General features: G+C 37.3%; 1 protein-coding gene across 5 annotated transcripts in view; it reads left to right on the top strand.

Annotated features, from left to right (window-relative positions):
• The window catches only part of gria3b (glutamate receptor, ionotropic, AMPA 3b), a 122,477-nt gene extending 114,194 nt beyond the window's left edge, over positions 1–8,283 (top strand). The window contains exons 14-16 of one of the 5 annotated variants that reach the window (XR_007138234.1): positions 766–880; positions 4,542–4,656; positions 6,069–6,223. Coding sequence is in view for 4 of the 5 variants with exons in the window: in XM_047802042.1 (XP_047657998.1) it covers positions 4,542–4,656; positions 6,069–6,314 (361 nt within the window). In the remaining variant the exon portion in view is untranslated. Of the gene's footprint in view, positions 1–765; positions 2,136–4,541; positions 4,657–6,068; positions 6,317–6,526 lie in introns of those variants that run through there. The other 4 variants (XM_047802042.1, XM_027154733.2, XM_027154734.2 and 1 more) reach the window with 4 other exon arrangements.
• Positions 8,284–14,875: the final 6,592 nt, after the last annotated feature.

The following is a 14,875-nucleotide window of genomic DNA, read 5'->3' on the forward strand; positions in this document are numbered from 1 at the left end:
TCCCCTCCCCTCTTTATTTCTTTGTCCCTTTTTCCCATTGTTTTTCCTTCAATGAACACTGATGAGGTATTGGTATAATGTTTTCTCTTTAATGTTCTTTGACTGAAGAAGATAATGATGATTATCTGTGTTTTTTCTCCTTTGTGTGCTTGTGTTCCTTCTTAATAGAATCAGAAATCCAATTTAGATTGTTTGGGGCTAAGTTTAACGACCATTTCACCTTTTATGTCTCTCTTACCGTCTCTCGCTTTCCTTTTCTTCATGCTTTGATCTCTCTCTTTTCTTTCTCTATCTTGTGTGCTGTCCTTCCTGACTGTTGTGTTGTCAGTTTTAATTTAACAGTCCAATGGTTTTTCAATTTAGCTTGTAAAAGCTGCGCTGTCAATTGTGACGAATGTTAATTGCATGGTGTTTGTTGTTGTTACTTTTCTTCTCAATGACGAGTGTCCCCATCCCGCACACTTCAGTTCTGAACAGTGTAACCCTCCATGCCACCTTTTGATATTTAACACTTTCTTTGCTCTAAGCGTCTCTTACCTTCACCTCCGTGAAAATTCTTAACCAAATTGTCCGTTCGTGCTCTTTCAATGCCCATTCTAAATACTTGATACTATATAATTACTATATAATGGCACTGAAGTCTAAGTAGTAGACAATCAGCATATTCAATAGCACTACTATTCTACGTTACTACTACTATGCTATTGCCTAGATTTCTCAACGAACCTGTGCATTTACTTACAAGTTATGTTTTATTGTTTCAAGAAACGCTGTTAACCTGGCAGTTTTAAAACTGAATGAGCAAGGCCTCTTGGACAAATTGAAAAACAAATGGTGGTACGACAAGGGAGAGTGCGGCAGCGGGGGAGGTGACTCCAAGGTCAGCCTCAATGTCACCAAAATCGGGTACCATAGTGCAGAGTAATCGGCAAGGCTGTTATTCCTGAACGGATGCCCCTTAGACATGGCACAAGCCATGTGATTCATTTGTTTTCTTTCCTTCCCCTGAAACACAGTCCTGATTCTGATTGTTCTAAACATGATTAAAACTAGAACCCTGATTTGGCTAATGGAGGAGGAAAAGGACCAGTACGATTTTGTCCTACTGAGGAGAGCTTTTTGAAAGCAGGGACTGAACTGCGCATAGTATTAGAATATGCAATTAGTTTGAAAATAGTTTGTTCCAACTATATTTAACACCAAGGTCTCATTTGTTTATCATCCAACACTATAAGTGTTAAGTGTGTCCATTTATATATGTGTGTTTGAGAAACCACACAGGTGAATACACCTGCCCAGCAGTCGGTAAAGGGAGATGGAAGATTTTGGTCTTCTTTTTCCCTCTGCTGGGCAGCACTCAAAGCAGCCCCTTGATTTAAACTGACTATATTTACACATTATACTTTATATACATTATATTTTATATTATGCACATGGTAAAGCTTTTTAAGGAATCTCAACAAAATTATAAAGCATTATGAAGTACTCATGCACTGGGCATAAAGGTTCAATGTACCAGTATCTAATGTGTTTTCCAGACCCCAAGCCTGAGATACATTAGGAAGAAAAGGAATGTGCAAGAACTTAAACCTCAACATCAGTCACATGCCCTGAGTGGATTTAAAAAAAAGAATCTACACCTTCTACATCTGTAACAATCAGACATAATAGCTACTCCACCCTCTCTATTAGTATAAATGGAAAAAGAGTGCTGACATTTCCAACCGTATAAAATAACAGAAAAATCATTAACAGATTAATTGGGAATTTAAAAAACCTTTCCTCATATTTTGTGAAGTGTAATGGGAAAGGTTATGTTGCCTCATAATGAATATTTACACATTATAACAAATATGGCTTTATCTTCATTCGGACAAGAAAAAAACTTTAATCAAGATTACCTGTATATTTACCTCCTTTTTAGGGTGATTAGCCCAAGCAAAGGACAGACACAAGAAGTTTAGTTAAATGTAATGTGAGAATAAATTTTATTCAGTGAGACAATCAGTCAGTGACAGTCATTCAGTCAGTCAATGTGACTGTCAGTGAGTGTGACAGTCAGTCAGTGAGACAGTCAGTCAGTCATTGTGATAGTCAGTTAGTCAGTCAGTGTGACAGTCAGTCAGTGAGACAGTCAGTCAGTCATTGTGATAGTGAGTCAGTCAGTCATTGTAACAGTCAGTCAACGAGACAGTCAGTCAGTGAGACAGTCAGATAGTCAGTGTGTCATTGTGACAGTCAGTCAGTCAGTGTGACAGTCAGTCAGACATTGTAACATTCAGTCAATGTGTCAGTTAGTCAGTCAGTCTTTGTGACAGACAGTCACTCAGTGTGACAGTCAGTCAGACATTGTAACAGTTAATCAATGTCATAGTCAGTCAGTGTGATAGTAAAACAGTCAGTGTGACAGACAGTCAGTCAGTGAAACAGTCAGTCAATGTGAAATTCAGTCAGTCAGTAAGATGGTCGGGCAGTCAATGAGAAAACGGAGACAGTCAGTCAGTGAGACAGTCAATCAGTCAGTGAGACAGTCAATCAGTCAGTGTGACAGTCAGTCAGTCAGTCAGTCAGTCAGTGTGACAGTCAGTAAGTCAGTGAGACAGACATTCATTGAGACATTCAGTCAGTCAGTGAGACAATCAGTCATTCAGTGTGACAGTCAAGTCAGCATGACAGTCAAATTGGCATTGTGACAGTCAGTCAGTCAGTGTGACAGTCAGTAAGTCAGTGAGACAGACATTCATTGAGACATTCAGTCAGTCAGTGAGACAATCAGTCATTCAGTGTGACAGTCAAGTCAGCATGACAGTCAAATTGGCATTGTGACAGTCAGTCAGTCAGTGTGACAGTCAGTGAGGCTGTCAGTCATTGAGACAGTCAGTAAGTGAGACAGTCAGTCAGTCAGTGTGACAGTCATTCAGTGAGACAGTTAGTCAGTCAGTCAGTCAGTGAGAGTCAGTCATTCAGTTAGACAGTCAGTCAGTTAGACAATTCATTCAGTCAGCAAAACACTCAGTGAGTCAAACAGTCAGCCATTCAGTCAGTGTTATAGTCAGTCCGTGAGACAGTCAGTCAATCAGCAACACAGTCAGTCAATGAGACAGACAGTGAGTCACAGAATCAGTGAGTCAAAATTGTTTGATCATGTCCATGAATTTAATAGACCTTGGCTGTGTCAGTCATTGCTTGGGCTTTTCATAAGTTTTTAGCTGTCCTGAAAATGGAGCCTACACTTTTAAGGAATCTCTCAGAAATATTTTTTTTCCATTTTTGCTTATAGCAAAAGAACATGGTTTGTTACACACAGTAACACGTCTCAACTTTTTTTTTTTTACAACCAGAGAAGCCCCAGGATGTGGGAGAAAGTGACAGTTTGCATGCACTTTTCCTAATCACCTGCTCTGTTCCAGCTTTTGTTGCTCTTTTTTCCAGTCTGCAGCGATTTTGAAGCCCACATCGGCCAACACACAGTCGGTGAGCCAGCTCTAATGAGCTTGTGTTGGGAGACGACAGTGGCTCTCCTGGACCCGGCCCCAAAAGCCAGCTGTGAAAAAGGCATAAAAGAAAAGAACTAGAAAAAAGTTTTTAAGTACACAAGAGAAAGAAGTAGAAAAAAAGCTGGTTAAGTCACCTGTAACAAAGCAGCATCATGAATCCAACAGCCCCTTTTCCTCCGTGCCCCTGGCACACACTTGCCATCACTTCCTTCTGATTGGTTTTCTCACTCCAGTCACACCAAACACTTAGAGGATAATTACTCTGTTAATCAATGTCTCTCCTCAAGCCAAAAAGAAATGCGTGGGCTGGAAGCTCGGGTTTCTATGAGCTGCCACTGAAAGGCAATGAATGTTTAAGCCACTCTTGATACCTAGAGCATGCAGAACTGTTATTTCTCACCTCTTAAAATGACAAAATTGAATTGTGCCTAATTATTCTGATCTAAGACCTAATGTCATTCAAAGCAGTATTTATATCCTTAGAGGTCAGCAGTTATAAAAAATTTAAACCTAACACTATTATTTGATAGTAAAATTAATCCTAGGTTAGGTCTTTTTGTTTTCATTTTTTTCTGCCCTTTAACTTTAGTGTGTCTGTTTATTGCCCTATCTATATAACACTACTAGGTTCTCTTATTTTTTATGCCTCTCCTCAGCTTGAACAAAATATTACTGGTAATCTTTGTTTGTCTGTCAGTCAGTAAAGGGTTCCTAGCTGAGCAGACTTCTCAGACTGTCTGTATCATAAGTGAACAAATGCATTCTCCTCTGCTTCTATAGATCAGCAGGTCATATCTTCCGCAACCTGCGTGTTCTTCTCTTAACAGTGTATGCCGATTACTCAAAGCGATATGGGTAGGTCCTGGCACCTTAGCGTAGCTTCTGCTGGATAGAAGGTAACAGTCAGAAATGCCTGCCAGTGTGTGTTGTGGAGAAATGGCCAGGAGTCCTGCTTTATCGCTTTGTAAAGTATGAAAGTAGATAAGACTTGAATAACATAAAATAACATAATATAATGTTATTTATGTTATTTCCCACGTGAAGAACTCCTGTAAACCTTGCAGTATTGAAACTCAGTGAACAAGGCATCTTAGCCAAGCTGAAAAACAAATGGTGGTACGATAAGGGTGAATGTGGGACCAAGGACTCTGGAAGTAAGGTCAGTCGCTGCAGGTCTTTTGTACTGATTCCAAATTGCATTTTGACGTATTTGTTCATATGCAAAGAAAAGAAAACATTTTCTTCATTTTCATTTGACATGTAAGGATTATATTAAATGACTTTTGGCCATATTTATTAAATTCATCCAAGTGGCCTCTAGTTTTGCACAATTCCCCACGTGAATATTTTGCCCAAGTACATAGATCCTTTTCTATTACTTTATTTTTTTCACATGGAGCACTTGTAATGATAAATCAGATAGTGTTATATGTGGGGAATAAGTAAAAGTGCAAGTAAAACAGATATATAATTTTTTTTAGTCTACCAAGTGTTATTCTTTGCTTACTTCTAACATTTGACATTCATGACACAACAACCATTATGCTGCTGTTTTTTATTTACCAAACTTTTAATTAAAATTTTGATTTACAGTATTAGCGTTGTTACTTATTTGCATAAAATGCGTGTATTAAATTGTTTATCTTCTTGTGCTGTGAAGTAGAAAGAAATTATTTATTGTGCCAAACTGTTTCAATCTAACTTACTTAGACCTCCATGAGAGCCAAGGGGCTTGGTAAATTTAGCTTGAAACTATGTCACAATGAACAGTTTGTTTCCGCACCACAAGAAGTTAAAGAATATAATAAACCTCTTTGTTAACCCTCTGAGATTAACGTATCTAAGAGACCTCCTAATAAATATCTAATCACTATTTTTTTTTTTTTAAAAAATCAACTTCAAAAGTTTTTCAGCTCATAGGGTTAAATTGCAAATGGTAAAACTCTTGTGAACAAATTTTTAATGAACAAGTTTGGGAGGTAAGCAGCAGCAGAATGGTTCAAACCAATTCTTAAGATCAGTATTTTGTAGAAAATATGTCAAAATATGAATTTGACTGTTAAATAAAGAACAGGAAGCTTTTAAAGGAAATCAGTAGTCATTTTTAAGAGAGGGTTTGAAGTCAGAGGTCGGACCTGTACGTAACTGACCAGCTTCCTCAAACATATGAAGAAGCCAGTGATAGGATTAGGTTAGAACTTTCCAGAAGATTTCTAATGTTGCATTGACTTATACGCTTCCTTCTGGAGAGCTACTGGACCTACAACCATCCTAGAGGTTCTCAATCCTTCTGGTTGTTGTAGGGAAATTACATGAAGTCAATATAAATTCTTAGTCAGTCTTAATCCTCCATTTCTGAATGTGCTCATTCTCTTGCGAGAAGCACCTATGGAGTTTTTTTTTAATCGTTTCAGAATGTCTGCTTATAATTATCAGTAGTCCTGGTCTATATTGCTACTAGAAATAATTTGAAGATTAGGTGATTTAGCTATATGTTTAAGGGTGTTGAATATTTTGTATCAAATGTTCACCAGTGCAAACGATACTAACTGTCTTCCTCACTTCTCGTAGGACAAGACAAGTGCTTTGAGTCTGAGCAATGTAGCTGGAGTCTTCTATATTCTGGTTGGTGGTCTGGGGCTGGCCATGATGGTGGCTTTAATAGAATTCTGTTACAAGTCACGTGCTGAAGCTAAAAGGCTGAAACTTGAAAAAACCACCCAAAACTTTAAGCCTGCCCCGCCAACCAACACTCAGAACTTTGCTACATACCGAGAAGGCTACAATGTGTATGGGACAGAGAGTGTTAAGATCTAGAGGTATGTAGTCTTTTTCTTTAGTTTTAGACTTGGCCAATACACTACAGTTTCCAATTCCCAAGCCTTTCACCATAAAGAGAATACACATAGCTTAGCTTCGCTTGTGTTTACTTTCTGAAAGTTTATAAGTCTAGTTGGTGAAGACATGCAAACACATTAAAGGTTCTTATTGAGGTTATGAAGAATATTATGATATTTCTATTTCCACAGCAGATGCAGGCCCTGCAAACGTTTGTGTGAGCCTTGATGATTGTGATAAGAAAACCTTAAAAAGCGATGGCTGGATCTTCAAGAGGTCTCATCCTCTTCCCCCTTCCTACTCCATCCACATTCATCATCTGAGAGAAAGCCAGGAGTGGACTTTATCATTGGAAAGAATCTGACGTTTCCTTCAGTGCCTTATGGAACATTCTGAGAATCACTCGAATGTAAGCTCATCATGGTGACATCCCATTGCTCCGATAACACGTGAAACACATGAAGGAATGCCATTGCCATCTGTGAATGAACTCTTGAACTGCATAACTCCATGGAAATCGAGAAACAAAGCCATCACTTGTGATCTGAGCACATTCAGAAGAGCCAGACTGAAAACTGTGTTGAAGACAGCGAGTCTTGTGGTATTGGTATGCTGCTGGACTTGGTTATCGTTCGAATCTTTAAAAAAGAAAAAGAAAAAAAAATTGCTTGTATTTCATCAACTGTAAATTTGCTTTCACAATCACAGTAACTGATAAAAAGCATTAATTTATCAAATTTTAAATTCTTTCTAATAGAAATCACTTAATGTGAGAGACTGAGATTATACGCTGTTACTTGAGTAGTGTCATTGTTTATTAGGGGTTTTTTTGTACTGTTTTCTTTTCATTTGATGCTGCTGATATTTAGGAAAATCTTATTAATCAGACCCCCAGAGAATCAAGTTACATAAACCACCTGGCTATCGGTAAATGAAAATAAATGCACAAACGTGTTAAAATGAATATGACCAAATATATACAATGGAAAAAACAAAAAAAAAAGAAAAGGTGAGGAAACGTGCGATCGCTTGCATTCTACACAACTTGAATTTACACTCACTTCAGTTAAAGCCTTCCAAAAAGACACGTGTGACTACAGTATAGGAATTAATTTACTTGGATTTCTTTTAATAAATGTCTATTGTACAAGAAACTGATGCGCCAATACACAAAATGGATCATCTACGTGTAGATAAATTGCAATCCGTGAAAATGGACATGGCTTTTAAAATGTAGTATTTGATTACCTTGCAGTTTTCTCAATATACTAAACATTTAAATAAAACTTTGGGTTTTAGTTTCATTTTACAATCATTTTAGTGTCGGATGACCTACTTAGTAAAATAGCATTAACGACAACATTTAAAATAGATTTATAAATGGTGTTAACAGGGGTAATCTTAAAAGCTTAGCACATTTACATTTTGCTCTTACACTTTCTGTTTACTATAAGAAAAAAACTGTGATTCCATAGGAGGTAGGATAGCTAACAATCCTCGATCCATGGAAAGCTAGGTTTTATATAGAAAAGAACCTTTCAGAAGAATTTAAAAAGGAACTAAACTACTATGAAGAAATGTACATTTGTCTAAAAACAAACTTTCTAGTCGCCTGCAGAATTCACAGTTGAGTTGAATTCCTTTTATTTTATTTATTTATTTCTTTTTAAATCTGCATGTGAAAAATTTGTGATTGCCTATTAAGCCCTGAAACTTACATCTTAGAAAGGTCAAGAGGAGTAAGAAAGACAATTTTCTATTTGACATTTTAACTTTTCTTCCTTTCCTGTTTTTGCACCTCAACCCAGAGAACCTTAGCAGGCATCCTAGTGATTTAAAAAAAAAAGACAGAAATGCATGCATGGGTCTAATTTACTGAAACCTCTTTAGTGAGGCCTTGTACAAAGTATTTTATTATATTTTGTAAATAAAACCCATATAAAAAACATACCTCGGTTTTTTTTTTTTTTCTTGACTATTTGCATGATTTGCATGCGAGTTAAAATGTCAGCGTCACTACCTTCTTATATATTAGCAGATCTAATGGTCATTTGATAACTGACACCTGATAATTATTGAGATCATTTTGGTGGCTTTTGTAAATGGATGAAAAGAAAAAAAAAAAGTTAAAAGCTATGCTCATGTTTTTCCTGATCTGTACTGCCCTGTCAGCAGCATTCTCCAATAACAAGTATCATAACTCCTTCCATTCTTAATCGTCTATTAGCGTATTTTCATTTCTCAAATGAACCACGACGGCAATCATAATTTTCTTTGAATGAAGTTGACTAACTCCATCCTTTGTCTCAGTCAGTAATACTTTAAACCGCTGTTGAATAGACTGCTGTAGCTTTGTGTGCTTCATCTTTCATGATTTTCTGGCTGAACTGATACTGACAAACTCCATGACTGTAGAATCATTTTTATTAACAGTTTCTGAAGACCTTCTGTTACGGCTTCGTACAAGACATGTTGTTATGTGGTCTGGAGTTGACTGGGATTTTGATCTGGTTTCGTTGTGGATAAACAGAAACACAGCTACTGTAATCAGTACTGAACTTGAACAGTAATTCTTTAGGATTCACTGAGAATTGTCTAACAGCTTCATTATCTTTTTTTTACCTGAAATTTCCAAAGCCACTCTCTGTTCAAGCGCTCCACTAGTAGATGACGTTATAAGGAAGGACATTTTTGAGTTAAACCATGAGTACTGGTGAAGTTTTGATCTATCAAATGTGACGGTCAAAGACTGAGGCCAACTATTACAGTATTGTATTTGTTATCTGTTTCCCAGTAATATTTAATGTAAATGGAGGAGTTATACTTATGATGAACTTATCCATAACATGTCACTATATCACCACATACATGTTTTTATTCTGTTTATGTGGTGCACCCACCATACAGGATCCTGTGTAACTGGTTACTATAGGAACAATAATGTGATCTACTATCTTCTGACCAATCAAAATCAAGCATTCTACACCGCTGTGGAATAAATTATTATATATAGTCATTTGCTTAAAACTTTTTAACATTTAAACAAAATGATGAAAGGTGTGGTTACATTTCAGCTTAATAAAACACCTACAGTCCAATCGAAATCTCCAGAAATGTACACCACAGATCCATCTACGGAGCCTTGAGTGTATTATAGATTTCATTTCACTTCATCATATCTATACCCGATATTATGACAAAGCAAAAAACAAGATTTTAAGAAGTGTTTGTATATTTATCAAAAAAGCTAATCCTGAAAGCTAGCACTAAAATAAGCCATCAGACACTTAGTATTCAGGCTAAATCACACCAGCTCCAGCTCAGGTGCATCCTGTTTGCTTTAATTACCCTGAAATGTCTCTAGAACATGACCGGAATCCATCTGTGGTAAATTTAACTGATTGGACATGATTTAGAAAGGCATACACCTAAGTGTATAAGCTCCCATAATTCACAGTGCATATCAGGCCAAAGACCAAGACAATGAATTCTCATGAGAAACGCAATCAATCTGTGTCGAGAAATAGATCTGATTAGGAGTATAACAACCATTGCTATAGCATTATACATTCCCAGGAAAACACTGGGCTTCATTATTTTGGAATGAAAAAAAAAAAAAAAAGATATTTTGTAACCACCAGGGACTCTTCCTAGTGCTAAGAAGCTCAGTTACCAGGCTAATAGGGTCTTGGTAAAAGAGGTGAGCAAAAAGTCAATTGCCACACTAACAGCTTTAGAGGTCTACTGAGATAGAAAAGCTGAAGGACAAACATTGTCGAAATATCATATAAATCAGACCGAGTAGCTAGATGGAGTAAGAGGCATATGGCAGGCATGAAAAAACATTGATGGAACGATAACACCAAGAAATAAAATAAATCAGACAAAAGAAATACAGGTACTGCTGTTATCTACTGGCTAATATCTTCCCTACAGTGAAACATGGTGGTGGCAGCATCATGCTCTGAACTCATTTTTCAGCTGCAGAGACCAGAAGACTGGTCGCCATGGAGATGAGAATCATTTCCTCAAAAGATCAGGGTTCTCACCTGCAAGAAAATCATGCAGCTTGCTCATCAGTCTGGGGGCAAGAGTCACATCAGCATCTGTGCCTGGGATGACCACGGCAAGAGAATTGATTGCATCATCAGATAATGACCGACATCAAACCTTTGCTAATTTGGAAACAAAATCTATATGTGGAGATCTGGGGAAAACCTTATCAGATGTGGCTGTGGTTAAAATTCTGGCAACCAACCAAAAAGAATAGTTTGGGTAAAATTATATATTTTGACCCCGACATGACAAAGAACCGTATAGGCTGTCTTTCTAAAAGGATCATGATATTTAAGGAGCTTCCTGTAGATATCTAAAACCTTGCTAACTGTTTGTGCTTTTCTTATACAGTGAATGTCACACACTGATCATAGCTACAGTACAGTATTTAGTTCAGCTTGTAATCTGATACCAGCTGTCCGAAAGTCTACAGTCGGAAAGGAAACAATTTTTTTTTTTTTTTTATTGTCACACGAAGCCAAGCAGACGCATCTTTTTGAACTGCTGATCACGTTGTATCACAGGGCAGCATAACACACTCAGAGGAGAATGCCATCCCTCCCACCAAGAGAACACAGCCAATTTTGTTCCCTTGGCTCCTGACCACAGACGGCTGTGGCAGCAGAGGGACGATAAGGCAACAGTTTTTAGAATTTGCCACTCAAGAAACCTGGCAAAAAAAAAAAACCCTTTTAGGTAATACGAGATACTTTAAAATACAGTGTGTGCGAGAGAATCATATTTCCATTCAGGAAGGCCTGTAGTTTCCTGTAATATACCAGATTATTATTTCAAGGGTACTGAAAATGAACAAATATGAACAAAAATGTACTACAGAAACTACCTTTACCATCCAGTCATACACACAAAGACATACAAGCACAGTTTTCATACCAGAAATGAAAATGTGATACAACTGATATCTTCAAACCTCCATTTTATATGAAAACTCACCCATGAGCGTGACAGAATTATGACCCACGTCTACGTCTCACCTTTTCTCACACGAGCAGGAAGTGTTAGTTAGCACTCATCTCTCAGCAGAGGGCACTGAATAACCTGGAACTGACTTCCACAACATGTACGACCGTCAAAACCAATGCATTATTCAACACTGAGCTCCCTGTAGAAGATACATCTGTTCAGTAAACTGAGGAGAAACAGGTTTTGTTCACTGGACTACACCAGACTGTCAACTTCACCATCCTCCACCATCCTTTTGAAATGTTCTTAGCTGTTTTTTTTCTCTCCTTCCTTCATTTATGTGTCTATCTTTAATATGTCATTTATGTGTCTATCTTTAAAGTCGTAATGAGACTCAAGCTGTTTAAAGGCAATGAGAGAGATTTCAGATTCAAACAGAGCAAACAGTTTTAAATGTGCTAAAGACTAAAGTATTTAACATTCTCTTAAGGGGTGTCAATTATCACATTTCTTTGTGAAAGAAAATCATCTTATATTTCAGATGAGTTTTAATAAGAATGATTATGTGCGATGGAGCAGTCAGCTTTCTAACTGGGTTCATGGAAAAGTATTCATCAATGAGGTATTTACAGTAGTTCATAATATTTGCTAATTTCTCTGTATTCTTCCAAAAAATTTCTTTATTTAAAGCCAGGTTATTAAATCGGTGGCCCGCAGACCGGATTCTGCCTGCAAGGTCATTTGTTCCGGCCCTATTATGTAGCCTAGTTTGAAAAAGACACATCTAAAATAAATTTAGATCATTCGGACAACGGACTCTACAGATATGAAGTGACGCACCGTTCCATTCAGCACAGAGCAGGGGTCACGTGACGCTAGGCCAGTGGTGCGAGCAGCCTCTACTGTGAGACGTGATGACTGACAGGATGAGAAGAGATGAGTATCGTTTCTTCTGTTCATTTGTTCCTTAATGTTTTTTTTTTTCACACACAAAAAAAACTTTATAATTACTAAAATAATGACTTTTGACAAAAAAAAAATACCACGATATTTTCCATATTGTGAACCTTTTGACGTCAGCTTTTTTTAATGAGTGATATGGCTCTCTAATTTATCCATTTGAAGGTATATATATATACACCTATATATAAAAAGCCTACTGGGGCATCTTATAATGCACTGATGTTGCAATGTGGTTTTCGAAATACAACATCAGCATGTTTAAATGTAGGAAAGAAAATACTTCTGTCTTATGGTGCAAAAATACAACATAGGGGCTCCTATTTTGTCGTTGCCATGTCACTCGGGCCCCTCATCTGGGATGCTTTTCATGCACTGACTAACTATTTGAATAGCCCTGATCTAAGTTAACTGTTTTATCCTGCTCAGGGTCATGGTGCATCCAGAGCAGAGTCTATCCAGAAGGCATTGCACATGTTTATAACTCACCGAACATGAGAACATGCAAAATGTCTTCATTTAAAAACAAAAAAGATCTATCCTGCACCTGCCTCTCCAGCTCACATCACACCCCTTGCAAAAGCTAAAAACAGATCTGTTGACTCGGTCATTTCCAACCGCAGTCTCAAAACCTTGTTTTTTTTGTTTCCATTTTGTCCAGTACCACAGCTTCATATCCACTGTACCGCAAATATGGTGCTGTAATCAAAGCAGACTAGAAGAAAAATTCAAATTGTTTATTTTCCATTTGAATAAAAGCTCCAATCTATTCTATTCTAAATATCCTTAGAAAATCTTTCATGTAAAACAGCTCAGATATTAGACCACGACATTATATCTGACTTGCAGCAATTTGCTATAGTTGGAAACTGGAGGATTTCTACATGAAACTGAGCAAAACAAAGCGCTACAACAGTGTCTACTCTGACTAGAGGCACCACCAGGACCACAGCTTTGTTTGTGACTGTATAGATTTATGCTGTTTACGCTTCAGTACAGGAGCGAGGAGATAAGCGCAGTGCGACTGTCATCATGTCACTTAAATGTCAGACTTCCTAACTGGAGACGGATGAACCGCGTCGATATGTGTGACTTATTTTATAAATTTATTCCTTAAACGGCACAAGAGTCATCACCACAATCTGGCAATAAAAGACAAGGTACTTTATCATCGTAGCATTGAACGGTGTGATTTTTTTTCCATCAGGCACGAGAATGACCAAAGGATAAATCTAAAGTGGCACATTTTCTCCAAATAGAAGCTGAATCAATTGCAGCACGTTATATGAAACATGTCAGGGGCAAATCATAACTTATGATAAACCGCCGCACATGATAGGATTAAAGGAGCAGACGGTAACGAATGTAAAACTAGTACGGACGCAGAAAGCCGTATGCAAAGTGGGTTACAATCACTGGTTTTTAGGCCCAAGTACTGTAGCAGTGGTTAAGATCTCTTAAGTGTCTAAGTTGAAACTCAGTAGTCAGGTTAATATACAGGATTTTACACTTCTGCCTCAGTGGTAACTTTTCTAATTACTTTCTGATCATTTAGTCCTAACATGCTAGTGAGAGTAACTCAGTGCATGTCTTATACAGTATGACAAACCTACATTTCTAATCTATTTGAAATCCATTTCCATCCATTTTCGCTTCTCAAAACATTCACCGTGTACCTTGATGGAAAGTGATGTTTCAAGCAAGAAAATAGAGAGATGAGAGATTTCTAATCAGGTGAGAATGGGAGGAAGGGGCGGAGCTCCAGGAACGTCAGGGACCTTAACATTGGCGAGTTTCAACATTCGGCTTATCTGTCATTCGGCTTATCTGTAATTTTTACTGGCTGAGAAAATGCTTTTTATATATTTTCAAGAAATCATAGCCGTGTACTCGGACCTTAATACGGCAGCAAGTCATGTCGAGATTTTTTTGGGCGACTTTATACATTTTAGTGTTGTAAAAAAAACAATAAACACTAGATCAGATTTAACTAAAAGTTACTAGATATAAATAATAGCACAGTGCTGTTTTATTCTCAATTATGATTGGTCAGAAGGTGATAATTCAGGAGCTCACAGGATCTGAAGCCATGCTTTCATTCTAATAAGTTCCTGTTTCTGTAGTAAAAGCTGTAGAGCAAATGCTCCATGTACACTGATTACTGTACTGTTGACGTGGCTGATCTCCATGAAATTTTTCCTTTCCCAGATTTGGAAGGAGTCTCCAGAGACCGAGCTTTCGAACAACTTGAGTTTAAGCTGTAATTATCAAATAAAAAGTAGCTAGTGATGGAACGCACGTTTACTGCTGCTATGAGTGATAACAGGAATTTAAAGAGTAGAGAGATTAAACTAGAAATGGATTAACATAACGAATAAAAAGTCATCGCAGGCAAATCGTTGCTATGTTAATGTAAGGAATAGAATTATGGGATGTAGGGTTATTGAAAACCAGACAATTCCACGTCACACGATTACATATCTGATGGATTCGTTTCCTAAATAACAGAACATCCTTTTTAATTCCTCACATATCCTCCTGATGGTTTAAAAAAAAAAAAAGATCCAAAGCCTACGATATTCCTGTACGTAATAATCTCA

The sequence above is a fragment of the Tachysurus fulvidraco genome, chromosome 17, assembly GCF_022655615.1.
Source record: "Tachysurus fulvidraco isolate hzauxx_2018 chromosome 17, HZAU_PFXX_2.0, whole genome shotgun sequence".
NCBI classification, from domain to species: Eukaryota; Metazoa; Chordata; class Actinopteri; order Siluriformes; family Bagridae; genus Tachysurus; species Tachysurus fulvidraco.